Source organism: Mustelus asterias, chromosome 9 (assembly GCF_964213995.1).
Source record: "Mustelus asterias chromosome 9, sMusAst1.hap1.1, whole genome shotgun sequence".
NCBI classification, from domain to species: domain Eukaryota; kingdom Metazoa; phylum Chordata; class Chondrichthyes; order Carcharhiniformes; family Triakidae; genus Mustelus; species Mustelus asterias.
This window is the reverse complement of record NC_135809.1, coordinates 9,446,117-9,460,181: the sequence shown is the minus strand read 5'-3', so window position 1 is coordinate 9,460,181 and position 14,065 is coordinate 9,446,117. Positions and strand designations below refer to the sequence as shown.

Genomic DNA, 14,065 nt, shown 5'->3' with positions numbered 1-14,065 from the left:
TCGCCGTGGACGAGGCTGGAAAATCCCGCCCATTGAATATGTTCAAGGCAGATGCCAATTGATTTTTGGATATGGCGGGAATCAGAATCATAGAATCACAGAATCCCTACAGTGCAGAAGGAGACCATTTGGCCCATCGAGTCTGCACCGACAACAATCCCACCCAGGCCCTATCCCCGTAACCCCATATATTTACCCTCTCAACCCCCTGACACTAAGGGGCAATTTAGCATGGCCAATCAACCTAACCCGCACATCTTTGGAGTGTGGGAGGAAACCGGAGCACCCGGAGGAAACCCACACAGACACAGGAATAATGTGCAAACTCCACACAGACAGTGACTTGAGGCTGGAATTAAACCCGGGTCCCTGGCGCTGTGAGGCAGCAGTGCTAACCACTGTGCGAGTGTGCCGCACCAGAGGGAAATGGAGTTGAGGTAGAGGTTCAGCCTCAAGAGATCTCGGTCAAAAAGCATGACTTTTTCAAAAATGCCAAAGATGCATCGAATAATCCCAGTGCCCTTTCACCCGATGCCAAATGTTACCTTGGTAATCCTGTATGTTTTGTCATCACATCGATGTGGAAGGATTGGCAGGATGGATGGAGGGATGAGGATACCTTTCAAAGGGTAGATTCGTCCATTCTTGCCAATGATGTCAGTGTCATCCACGGCGACATTCTGGTCCCCCAATAAAATCTGTCCCTGCGCAAGAGATTGAAAAGGCTCCAAGACTTGTTATTTACATAGCGCGTTTCACTCGCATCGGACCTCTCAAGGACTTTTACAGCCAGTGACGTACTTTTGAAATGCGGGCCGAAATTTTCCGGCCGTTCCCGCTGGCGGGATTTTCCGGTCCCGCTGACAATGACCTCCCACCCTCGTCGCAGGTTCCCCAATGATGGAGGGAAAACCCATTGATAGCGGCAGGACTGGAAGATCTCACTGCCAGCCAATGGCGTGCCACCACCGCCTTCTCAACGGCAACTAGGGATGGGGAATAGACGCTGGCCAGCCAGCGACGCCCATGTCCTACGAATGAATAAAAAATCCTCCCCAGCGGAGGGCGGGACATGGAAAATCCCACCCACGATCACTATTGCAGTGTAGGAGATAGCCAGCAAACTCCCACAAACAACCATGTGATAATAACCTGATCGCAGTCACATTGATTGAGAAATAAATAGTGGCCATGAAACCAGGGAGGGCTCGCCTGCTCAAGTGGGATCTACTTCCTCCACCAAGGAGGCAGACTGGAGCTTGGATTAACAACTCACCCTTAAGACAGTGCCTTCAACAGTGCAGCACGCTCCCAGTGCTGCATTAGAGTATCAGCCTTGATTGTTGCACTGAAGCTCTGGAGTGGGAGCTGGAACCTTTGAACTCAGAGCTGAGAATGCTACCAACTAAACTACAGCCAAAGTAAACGTTACAAAGGTATTTTGAATCATGCCAAGAAAACTGCTGTGCATGGAGGTCACCAACACATGGCACGTCCATGAATCAATAAGCATCATTGGACTCACATTATCTTGGAAGTGTCTGTGTATTGTGTATTTCCATTCCCTTCGGGGGTCACGGTGGCACAGTGGTTATTGCCGCTGCCTCACAGCACCAGGGGCCCGGGTTCGATTCCCGGCTCGGGTCACTGTCTGTGTGGAGTTTGCACATTCTCCCCGTGTCTGCGTGGGTTTCCTCCGGGTGCTCCGGTTTCCTCCCACACTCCAAAGATGTGCAGGTTAAGTGCATTGGCCATGCTAAATTGTCCCTTAGTGTCCTGGGATGTGTTGGTTAGAGGGGTAAATATGTGGGGTTTCGGGGATAGGGCGTAAGTGGGATTGTTATCGGTGCAGACTCAATGGGCCGAATGGCCTCCTTCCGCATTGTAGAAATTCTATGATATTTTAGGCTTCATAAGAGATACATTACACAGGGCGTGCTCGAGCTCTGGGCTAGGTAAGCTGCTTTGGTACATATCACACAGCCTCACATAGCAGCCTCAGGCTGCTATCAAACTGCACATTGTTCAAACCATTGACATCCACCAGATCATACTATTCTTGTGTACATCCAGCAGTGAGACAAACAGCCCTTTCCAAAACTATAGACCCTTCCGAATCTGAACAGGATAAAGCAGAGAGCGAGAAACATGACCACAAATAGGATTGAGATTCCCGGGGTTTTGTTGGCCAGGGTTGCTCAGGATCTCAGAACACAGGGGGTGGGATTTTCCAGCCTCACTTGTCCCGGAACCGGAAAATCTCGCCCGAGGTCAACAGACCTTCCCGTTGTCCGTCCCTTGCCCGCTAGGATTCCCGTGGCTTCAAGACTTGTTATTTATGTAGTGGCCTTTCATGCACACGGATCTCACAGCCAGTGACATACTTTGGAAATGTGAGCCGAAATTTTCCAGCTGTTCCCACTGGCGGGGATCTTCCAGTCCCACCAACGGCAGGTGGGGCAGTAAAATTCCAGCGAGAATGTCTTTTCTCAAGCAGGGCTGGTACAGAACCAACTGGGGAACAGCAGACTCGATACATTAAATCATTAGAACAAAATCCTCAAGTTTGTTAACAGCACTGTCAGAACCCCTTCAGTGTTTAAACTACCTTTTCTTATTCATCCCTGGGATGTGAGCATCGCTGGCTAGGCCAGCATTTAATGCCATCCCTAATTGCCCTTGAGAAGGTGCCTTCTTGAACCGCTGCAGTCCCTGTGATGTAGGTACAACCAGAGTGCTGTTCGGGAGAAAGTTCCGGGATTTTAACTCAGCGACGGTGAAGAAACAGCGATATATTTCCGAGTCAGGATGCTGAGTGACTTGGAGGGGAGATCGCAGGTGCTGGTGTCCCCGTGCATCTTCTGCTCTGGTCATACAATAGATTAGAATCAGAGAATCCCTACAGTGCAGAAGGAGGCCATTCGGCCCATCGAGCCTGCACCGACCACAATCCCAACCAGGCCCTAACCCCGTAACCCCATGTATTTACCCTAGCTAGTCCCCCTGACACGAAGGAGCAATTTAGCATGGCCAGTCCACCTGACCCGCACATCTTTGGACTGTGGGAGGAAACCGGGGCACCCGGAGGAAACCCACGCAGACACGGGGAGAACGCGCAAACTCCACACAGACAGTGGGAATCGAACCTGGGTCCCTGGCGCTGTGAGGCAGCAGTGCTAACCACTGTGCCACCCCGTGTCCTTCTAGGGGGTAAAGGTCAAGGGTTTGCAAGGTGCTGTCGATGAATTTGCTGCGGTGCATTTTGTGGACGGTACACAGGGTTACCTAGTGGTTTTATCACTCGAATATTAATCCAGAAACCCAGCTAATGTTCTGGTGGAGGGATTGAAATACCAAAGGTCCAAGAAGAAGGGTCACATCCACCTCTCAGGGGCAACTAGGGATGGGCAATAAATAACAGCTATGCCAGCACTCCTCATCTTTCCCAATTCCTGTTGAAATCAATGGGAATAAAGCAGGATGCGCACTCACTATAATGCTATATCACACTAACTAAATGTGGGAATTCTATCCAAACAAATATCCTGTGTTTTCCTTCATCACTTTCTCTGGTGAAATATAGTAAATCAGACTTTTTAATACAGGTGAATTCAGGCCTCGTTATTGAGTAAAGAATTGACTTACGTTGTAGGTCACATTCACCGTCACAAGTTGATTTGCTAAGCTCAGGATGTTGGATGAAGAGAGAAGACTCGAAACTTCCAGCTAGGAAACACACAATAAAGGCAGCGTGAGGAGTCATCCGCTTATATTCCCTCTAATCTAATGTACTGAGCTCTTTGCCCCAGAACAGGGATTAAACTCTGTGCTCTTGCCGTCAATCTGACCCGCGCCAGCCCACAGAGTGCAAGCTGCTGTGGCAACATGTACTTTAACACACATGGAGTAGCTCAGAGCTTGAGTGAAGGTGGAGGCTCCAACTCTCTTTCCCTCACACGGCTGGCCAGAAATCGCTCCTGATCTCACCCATCTACAAGTTGATACGCAAACTCTTTGGCCCACGTGATGAGTGCTCCTGACCCATCAAGCCACTTCACAGGGAAGTTAAGAGTCAACCATGTTGGGGTGAGTTGTAGGCTCAGACCGGGTAAGGATGGCGGATTTCCTTCCCTAAAGGACATGAGTAAACCAGATGGATTTTTTACAACAACCAACAATGGTTTCATGGTCAACAGTAGATTTCCTTTTTAATTCCAGGTTGTCAAATTTCGAATGGATCATTGTTTTGTCGAAATCCCTCATTCTGTCCACAGTAACCCTGACACTGGGCTACTTGTAGTTCATCATTTTAACCTCGCCCCCTCCTCCCCATTCTCACTCTGACCTCTTTGTCATTGGTCTTGTACACAATTCACTAGGGGAGGCGGTGGCCTAGTGGTTTTATCACTAGAATATTAATCCAGAAACTCAGCTAATGTTCTGGGGACCCGGGTTCGAATCCCGCCACGGGGGAAATTTGAATTCAATTTTAAAAATCTGGAATTAAGAATCTACTGATGATGACAAAACCATTGTCAATTTTCAGAAAAACCCATCTGGTTCACTTTAGGGAAGGAAATCTGCTGTCTGTACCTGGTCTGGCCTACATGTGATTCCAGTGCCACAGCAATGTGGTTGACTCCCAACTGCCCTCCAAAGGCAACTAGGGATGGGCAATAAATGCTGGTGACGCCCATGTCCCACGAATGAATAAAAAATAAATTTCAAGCCTCACGAACACTCACTGAGGCCTATTCTAACCTAAGCCATTCATTGGAAACCTATTCCTATCCAGGGATTTTCTCCTCACTAATGTCAGTAATACAGTAATACCAGTGATCCATACGATCCCTTGAAATTCTTCCCCCGGTGAGTTAGATTAAAAGTTCCTCTGTGTCATCCTTTTCCTGGCCATCCTGTAACCCTCCAGCCTTAATACTGATTTCACCAACTTCGTATGTTGGAGCGAAAGCCGTTTCCACTTACTGGAGAGGCAGGATCTAGCGGCTATGAATATAAAATAGCCACCAACAAGCCCGATAGGGATAACGACAAAATACCGCGGATGCTGGAAAGTGAAACAAAAACAGAAAATGCTGGAAAATCTCAGCCAGTTTGACACCACCTGTGGAGAGAGAACAGAGCCATCGTTTTGAGACTGGATGACCCTTCGTCGGAGCTGAGGTCCAATAGGGAATTCAGAGCACGGTGGCATAGTGGTTAGCACTGCTGCCTCACAGCGCCAGGGACCGGGGTTCGATTCCCGACTTGGGTCACTGTCTGTGTGGAGTTTGCATGCTCCCCCCGTGTCTGCTTGGGTTTCCTCCGAGTGCTCCGGTTTCCTCCCACAGTCTGAAAGACTGGGTAGGTGCATTGGCCATTCTAAATTCTTCCTCAATGTACCCGAACAGGCACCAGAGTGTGGCGGCTAGGGGATTTTCCTCACCACTTACACACACACTGAGTCTTCGTACCTGCCTCTGACACCCTACCCAAGGCGGCACGGTGGCACAGTGGTTAGCACTGCTACCTCACAGCGCTAGGGACCCGGGTTCAATTCCTGGCTCGGGTCACTGTCTGTGTGGAGTTTGCACATTCTCCCCGTGTCTGCGTGGGTTTCCTCCGGGTGCTCCGGTTTCCTCCCACACTCCGAAGATGTGTGGGTTAGGTCGATCGTCCACGCTGAATTGCCCCTTAGTATTCCAAGATGTGTAGGCTAGGGGGATTAGCAGGGCAAATACATGGGGCTACGGGGATAGGGGCTGGGTGGGATTGTTGTCAGTGCAGGCTCGATGGGCCAAATGGCCTCCTTTGACACTGTAGAGATTTGATGATTCTATTGTCAGCAGGCGTTTGGGGAATAGCACCTCACTTATAAAATCAGAGAATGGCACAGCACAGAGGAGGCCTTTTGGCCCATCATGCCTGTGGTAGAATTGGCCCCACTACCCTGCTGTTTCCTCTGTAATTCCGTTACAACTCAAGTTTATTTCTCCAATTCTTCTTTTTTGAATATGATCTCTTTCCTTTCAAGCCTCGCGCTCCAAACCACGAGAACCCTCTGCATAAAAACATTTGCTCCTGCTGCCTCAGGATTGAGCATGTTTCTGCAGTCAGTAATTTCATTCATTTACAGGTTCCTCCAGACTAATCTCTCGTTACTTCACTTGTTCCATCTTGCCCCATTTTCTTTACACCACCTTCCATGCTGTCACTTCATCACTCCTGCCTTCCATCCTATCCCAGACCTTCCATATTGTCCCGCCTTCCATGATGCCCACCATCCCTCCTCCATCCCCTCCGGCCTATTTACCCAGGCTGTGTACTTGCTACATGTTTTTATTTGTTCGTGTGACATGGGCATCGCTGGCAGGGCCAGAATTTATTGCCCATCCCTGAGGGCAGTTAAGAGTCAACCACATCACATGTGGGCCAGACCGGGTAAGGACGGCAGATTTCCTTCCCTAAAGGACATTAGTGAACCAGATGGGTTTTTTCCGACAATGTTTTCATGATCATCATTAGACTTTTAATTCCAGATTTTAATTGAACTTCAGATTCCACCATCTGCCATGGTGGGATTTGAACCCGGGTCCTCAGAACATTACCCCCGGGTCTCTGGATCACTAATCCAGTGACGATACCACTACGCCACTGCCTCCCCACACATCAGCAACCTCTTCCAGTCCTGGGGAAACGTTGTTGACCTGGTCTGTTAACTCAGTTTCTCCCTCTCTCTCCACAGATGCTGCCTGACCTGCCCAGCCTTTCCGGCACTTTCCGTTCTTTAAGTTTTTAGGTTTTTATTTATTATTGTCATAAGTAGGCTTACACTAACACTGCAATGAAGTTACTGTGAAAATCCCCTAGTCGCCACACTCCGGCGCCTGTTCGGGTACACTGAGGGAGAATTTAGCACGGCCAATGTTCCTAACCAGCACGTCTTTCAGACTGTGCGAGAAAACCAGAGCACCCGGAGGAAACCCACGCAGACACGGGGAGAACATGCAAACTCCACACAGACAGTGACCCAAGCCGGGAATCGAACCCGGGTCCCTGGCGCTGTGAGGCAGCAGTGCGAACCACCGGGCCACCGTGCCATCCTAATTTCACTATTCCAGCATCCGCAGTGTTTTTGCTTTTGCCTTGTGGTTTCATGGTTGTTTTCTGCTTTGGTGACGAACTAACCTCAGGTCCAGGAACGATGTGATGCCTCACCAATTCCTTCAGCTTCCGTTTACCCTGGAGAAGAATGGGACAGAGTGTTACCGACACCACAAACCTGTCAAAATCACCCCGTCAGCAGAAAGACTGGCTGAGCGCATTGCTCACAACCACTGACAAGCTGAGAGAATGATCCCGTACAGCTGGAACCTCTGGGTGGGATTTTCCGGTCCTGCCGATGTCGACAGGGGTTCATGTGCCCCGTACCCTCCACCACCAGGTTATGGGCTGTGAGGGGGGGGGGGCTGCCATCGGCTGGGACTGGAAGATCCCGCTGGTGGAAAGGGCTGTAAAATTTCAGCTTTCTGTTTCCGTCTCCCCACTGATGCCCGATATCATAAGTTTGTAAGATATCGGAGCAGAATTAGGCCATTTGGTCCATTGAGTCTGCTCCGCCATTCGATCATGGCTGATATGCTTCTCATCCCCATTTTCCTGCCTTCTCCCTTTCAACCCATTGCCAATTAAAAATCTGTCTAACTCCTCCTTAAATTTACTCACTGTCCCAGCATCCACCGCACTTTGGGGTAGCGAATTCCACAGATTCACAACCCTTTGGGAGAAGTAGTTTCTCCTCAACTCTGTTTTAAATTTGCTCCCCCTTATCCTAAGACGATGACCTCTCGTTCTGGAATGCCCCACAAGAGGAAGCATCCGCTCCACGTCTACTTTATCCATACTTTTTAATCATCTTGTTTACCTCAATTTGATCTCCCCTCATTCTTCTAAATTCCAGACAGTTTCGGCCCAAACTGTTCAATCTCTCTTCATACGACAAACCCCTCATCTCTGGAATCAACCTAGTGAACCTCCTCTGTGATGCACTATCAATAAGGCGAAAGACTACCGATATGCCAATATAAGTGTAGGCTTTTATTCACAACAGAATCAGGAGCAGATCCCAACAATTAACCGACCTGGACTGAACAAGGGGGAGGAGACAGCCACCTTTATACTAGGTGCTGAGGGGAGGAACCAAACTGGAAGGGGATGTGTCCAGGTATGACAAACACACACAACGGTGGTCCATATAGGACAAAGGCACAACTGAGGTCCACCACACTCTGAACTGCCTCCAATGTCACTACATCTTTCCTCAAATAAGGGGACCAAAAACTGTGCACAATACTCCAGGTGCGGCCTCACCAATACCTTGTATAGTTGTAACAATACTTCCTTATCTTTATATTCTATTCCTTTAGCTATAAATGGCAACATTCCATTCGCTTTACTTATTATCTGCTGTACCTGCTTGCTAGTTTTCTGTGACTCATGAAGGAGAACGAAACACTTCCAACATTTAGGAATTTAAGGCATTCAGATATACAGCACCTGCAGCCAGAGAATCCCTACAGTGCAGAGGAGGCAATTTGGCCCATCAAGTCTGCACCGACTCTCTCTCTGACACAGTATCCCATCCAGGCCCTCTACCCCGCCCTATCCCCATGACCCCACACATTTCCCATGGCTAATCCATCTGTTTTGCTATTGCATTTATATAGTGCCTTTCACGTCCTCACGACATCCTTCACGGCTGATGAATAATTTTTGAGGTTACGGCTCCTGTTGTATTTGTCAACCAGATCAATTTGTGCACAGCAAGATTCCACTGCTATGAGATGAGTTAATCTCTTTTTAGGTGACCTCTTTTCCCATGACCTCTCATGCTTTACTGCTGCCATGGAACCAAGGCTGCACGCAACCAAGGCCAATATCAAAAGTATATTAAGGTGTAAAGAACATTCTCAACTGATGTGTGAACTTCCCAAAGATGTGCGGGTTAGGTTGATTGGCCATGCTTCATTGACCCTAGTGTCAGGGGGATTAGCAGGGTAAATGTGTGGGGCTGCGCGAATAGGGCCTGGGTGGGATTGTGGTTGGTACAGACTCAATGGGTCGAATGGCCTCCTTCTGCGCTGTAGGGATTCTATGAACTGTATCACTTTAAACATTATATTAAACAACCCCACGGGGTGAGAAAATTCATGGTGGTTTGCGTGATTCCTTGACTTAAGGGGGATAGTTTAAAGGAGATGTGAGAGGCAGGTTTTTTACACAGAGGGCGGTAAGTGCCTGGAATGCGCTGCCAGAGGAGGCGGTAGAAGCAGATACAACAGCAACGTTTATGAGGCATCTTGACAGATACATGAATGAGCAGCGAATAGAGGGATACGGACCGCGTAGAGGCAAAAGGTCTTTAGCTTAAAAAGGTGTCATGTGTCAGCACAGGCTTGGAGGGCCGAAGGGCCTGTTCCTGTGCTGTACTGTTCTTTGTTCTAAACCGGCAATTTACTGGCCCTGTAATAACCGCGCTCCCACCAAAAGTCCAGGCACAATCCCAGTCTGCTTACAAGCCGCCAGTGCAGGGTTAGGTATTGCAATGACATTTCTATAGCAGAGAGCGACTACTTGTGTTACCTCGGTTGAAGAAAAGTAATCCTGTGTTTCATCCCCTATGTCCAGCAAAGCACTGTTGCTGGGGACGAAAACCGTAAATGGTCCCGAGGTTTCAAGCAGTTGGGCCAGGTCACAGCTCTGGTTGTTAAAAGGAGAACATTAATGAAACAAAAGGGAAAATCTACACAAAGCCATCGTTCGTTCCTGAGCAGAGTAAGCTGAGTGGGTGACGTGTTATCATTTATCTTACTTCTTCATAAGCCTGGCATAAGGGCCGCATGGTGGCACAGTGGTTAGCACTGCTGCCTCACAGCGCCAGAGACCCGGGTTCAATTCCCAGCTTGGGTCACTGTCTGTGTGGAGTCTGCACATTCTCCCCGTGTCTGTGTGGGTTTCCTTCAGGTGCTCCAGTTTCATCCCACACTCCGAAAGATGTGCGGGTTAGGTTGATTGGCCGTGCTGAATTGCCCCTTAGTGTCCCAAGATTTGTTGGTTAGGGGGATTAGCAGGATAAATACGTGGGGGTGGGATTGGTGTCAGTGCCGGCTTGATGGGCCAAATGGCCTCTTTCTGCACTGCAGGGATTCTCTGACTTTTTAAAATTCATTCATGGGACATGGGCATAGCTGAATGGCCAGCATTTATTGTCCATCCCTCGTTGCCCTTGGAGGGCAGTGGAGAGTCAACTGCATTGCTGTGGGTCTGGAGTCACATGTAGGCCAGACCAGGTAGGGACGGCAGATTTCCTCCCCTAAAGGGACATTAGTGAACCAGATGGGTTTTTCCGACAATCGACAATGGTTTCATGGTCATCAGCAGATTCTAAATTTGGGATTTTTAAAATTGAATTCAAATTCCATCATCTGCTGTGGTGGGATTCGAACCCGGGTCCCCAGAACATTAGCTGAGTTTCTGGATTAATAGTCTAGCAATAATACCACTAGGCCATTGATTCTATGATTCAATCATTCTATTCAATGATAACCAATTGAAGATCCTCTTGAGGAAACCAAAAGGAATCCATTTTGTGAAAAAGTAATTAAAGCGTCATTATCCATTCCACCCCCACCAAAGTTCTTGAATTTTGTGATATAATGTTTCACTGACTCTTACCTCTAGATATCCCATGTACTTCAAGAACTTTCTATTTTCTGAAATGATTGTGGTCAGGGTTTTCTGAGGGAGTAAAGGAAAGAAAACCTTATTAATGGACTCAGAAAACAGACCCAACACGGTGCCGAATAGAATCCCGAGTTGAATGATCAGAGTTGAAGCTCTAAGAAAATGTAAATACTCTAGGATAATGTAAAGTTTCTAGGTGTCCAGATCACCAACAACCTGTTCTGGTCCCTCCACACCGACACTATAGTTAAGAAAGCCCACCAACGCCTCTACTTTCTCAGGAGGCTAAGGAAATTCGGCATGTCCACTGCGACTTTTACCAATTTTTACAGATGCACCATAGAAAGCATCCTTTCCAGATGTATCACAGCTTGGTAAGACTCCTGCTCTGACCAAGACTGCAAGAAACTACCAAGGGTTGTAAACGAAGCCCAGACCATCACGCAAACCAGCCTCCCATCCATAGACTCTGTCTACACTTCCCGCTGCCTCGGAAAAGCAACCAGCTTAATCAAAGATCCCACGCACCCTGGACATACTCTCTTCCACCTTCTTCCATTGTGAAAAAGATACAAAAGTCTGAGGTCACGTACCAACCGACTCAAGAACAGCTTCTTCCCTGCTGCTGTCAGACTTTTGAATGGACCTACCTCGCATTAAGTTGATCTTTTTCTACATCCTAGCTATGACTGTAACACTACATTCTGCACTCTCTCCTTTCCTTCTCTATGAACGATATGCTTTGTATAGTGCGCAACAAACAATACTTTTCACTGTAAGCTAATACATGTGACAATAATAAATCAAATCAAAAATCATACATTTAATTGGGTCTCAGAGACTATAGTACAAAGGGTTAATGTTAAATCTGTAATTAGGCAGTCTACGTCATCAGTGATGTAAGATCACATGACAGCAGGGTATATTGAGAGATAGTTCCATTTGAAGCCTCGGAACTGGGTTACATAAAGTTGGAAGATTGTTTAATGAAAGTTTACCAATAGCCTTGTGTGGTGAACCATCGTTGGTTCCCACCAGGTAGTACTGAGCCAGGGTCTGGCCAGTACTATGAGTCTGTATATATGTTACTGTTGGGGTTAGGGTTGGGCTGTTCTACATGTTACTGTTGGGGTTAGGGTTGGGCTGTTCTACCTGTAATATAGTTATTATGGTACATCCCAGTCGGGCTCCGCCTCCTGGGAGAGGTATAGAGGTCACTGCTCTGTCTGGGACCCTTCAGTCTGGGATCGTGTATTATATATGGTAGCTCTATTGTAATAGTAAATAAAAGCCTTTATTTCCTCGAGCATCTCTAGCCTCGTGAGTTATATCGCGCATCATCTTGTTTGCTTCTAGCAGTTTTTATCGAACTTGAGTAGGGACCACCCCATCTAAGACCCACAATGAATGACAACTGAGAAACGTAAATGGATTAAATTTGCCTTCAAGATGCTGCTGGAGCGAGGGGACTTCTTGCAACCTGTCCCTGGCAGACCCTCTAATTCTATCTTTTACTCTCGTTCCATGCTTTTAAAACTCTACTCTCTTTTTAAATCCTCTAATAATATTCTATTTCAATCTCTTCTTCCCTGCTGACATCAGACTTTTGAATGGACCTACCATATATTAAGCTGATCTTTCTCTACACCCTAGCTATGACTTTAACACTCTGTTCAGCACCCTCTCCTTTCCTTCTCCCCTATGTACTCTATGAACGGTATGCTTTGTCTGTGTAGCATGCAAGAACCAATTCTTTTCACTGTATCTCAATACATGTGACAATAATGAATCAAATCAAATAAATTTGAGGACTGGTTGCATTGACTAGGCTTGTATCCCCTCGAGTTTATAGAAGAGTAAGAGGTGATCGAACTGAGATATTTAAGTTGATTACAGATGTCAACCAGGCAGAGAGAGAGAGAGAGAAAGATAGCTCCCCTTGAAAGGATGGGCATCCAGAACAAACAGACAAAACTTTAAATTTAGAGACAGATTCTTCAGGGGTGCTGACACAAAATTAGTAGAAATATGAATCTCTCTCCAAAACTGCCTTTGAGACTGGGGTGGGAAGGCACGGGGCAGTGGCAGGGGGTAAATGGATCCAACTTAATGGAGAAACAGACTCAAGGGGCTGAATGGCCTAATCCTGTTCCTATATTGCCATATTGAGTTGAGAGGAAAAATAAACAGGAATGGTTACAGGTGGACCTCACCCAAGATTTTCTGTCTGCAGCACGGTGGCACAGTGGTTAGCACTGCTGCTTCATAGTGCCAGGGACCCGGGTTCGATTCCCGGCTTGGGTCACTGTCTGTGTGGAGTTCGCACGTTCCCCCCGTGTCTGCATGTGTTTCCTCCGGGTGCTCTGGTTTCCTCCCACAGTCCAAAGATGTGTGGGTTAGGTGGATTGGCCATGCTAAATTACCCTTTAGTATCAGGGGGACCAGCAGTATAAATACATGGAGTTATGGGGATAGGGCCTGGCTGGGATTGTGGTTGGGTGCAGACTCGATGGGCCGAATGGCCTCCTTCTGCACTGTAGGGAAAACGAGGTGAGATTTCTCTAGTGACCTTGCAATTCTCCCTGTCTGATTTAGATCGGTGAATCACATCCAGGTGTATTTTTTTTGTAAATTTTGTTACGGGCATCATATTTATAAACTAACATTTCTTCACTATCCTGAGTCACATACAGAACAGACTAGATGGGATGACAGATTCCCACCCCGAAAGGACATTAGTTAACCAGTCAGGTTTTCACCATTGTGCAGCAACTTTCTTCACCGTTTCCTGCTGCATCACACACATGATCAGATTCATTATGTCATGGTGGGCTTCCGAACCCATAACCTTCGTGTCAATCAACAATAATCTCTCCCTCAATGTCAACAAAATGACTTCAGGAAGCATAAAGGAGAACATGCCCCTGTCTACATCAATGGGGATGAAGTAGAAAGGGTCGAGAGCTTCAAGTTTTTAGGTGTCCAGATCATCAACAATCTGTCCTGGTCCCCCCCATGCCGACACTATAGTTAAGAAAGCCCACCAACGCCTCTACTTTCTCAGAAGACTAAGGAAATTTGGCCTGTCAGCTACGACTCTCACCAACTTTTACAGATGCACCATAGAAAGCATTCTTTCTGGTTGTATCACAGCTTGGTATGGCTCCTGCTCTGCCCAAGGCCGCAAGGAACTACAAAAGGTCGTGAATGTAGCCCAATCCATCACTCAAACCAGTCTCCCATCCATTGACTCTGTCTACACTTCCCGCTGCCTCAGCAAAGCAGCCAGCATAATCAAGGACCCCACGCACCCTGGACATTC

General features: G+C 47.5%; 1 protein-coding gene across 2 annotated transcripts in view; it reads right to left on the bottom strand.

Moving 5' to 3' along the window:
- Positions 1–14,065, bottom strand: part of stab2 (stabilin 2) — a 169,324-nt gene that overhangs the window by 118,220 nt on the left and 37,039 nt on the right. For both annotated transcript variants that reach the window (XM_078219673.1, XM_078219674.1), the window contains exons 14-18: positions 10,735–10,797; positions 9,643–9,759; positions 7,189–7,242; positions 3,646–3,726; positions 546–704 (exon numbers count right to left, since the gene is read on the bottom strand). In XM_078219673.1, coding sequence (XP_078075799.1) covers positions 546–704; positions 3,646–3,726; positions 7,189–7,242; positions 9,643–9,759; positions 10,735–10,797 — 474 coding nt within the window. The remainder of the gene's footprint in view (positions 1–545; positions 705–3,645; positions 3,727–7,188; positions 7,243–9,642; positions 9,760–10,734; positions 10,798–14,065) is intronic.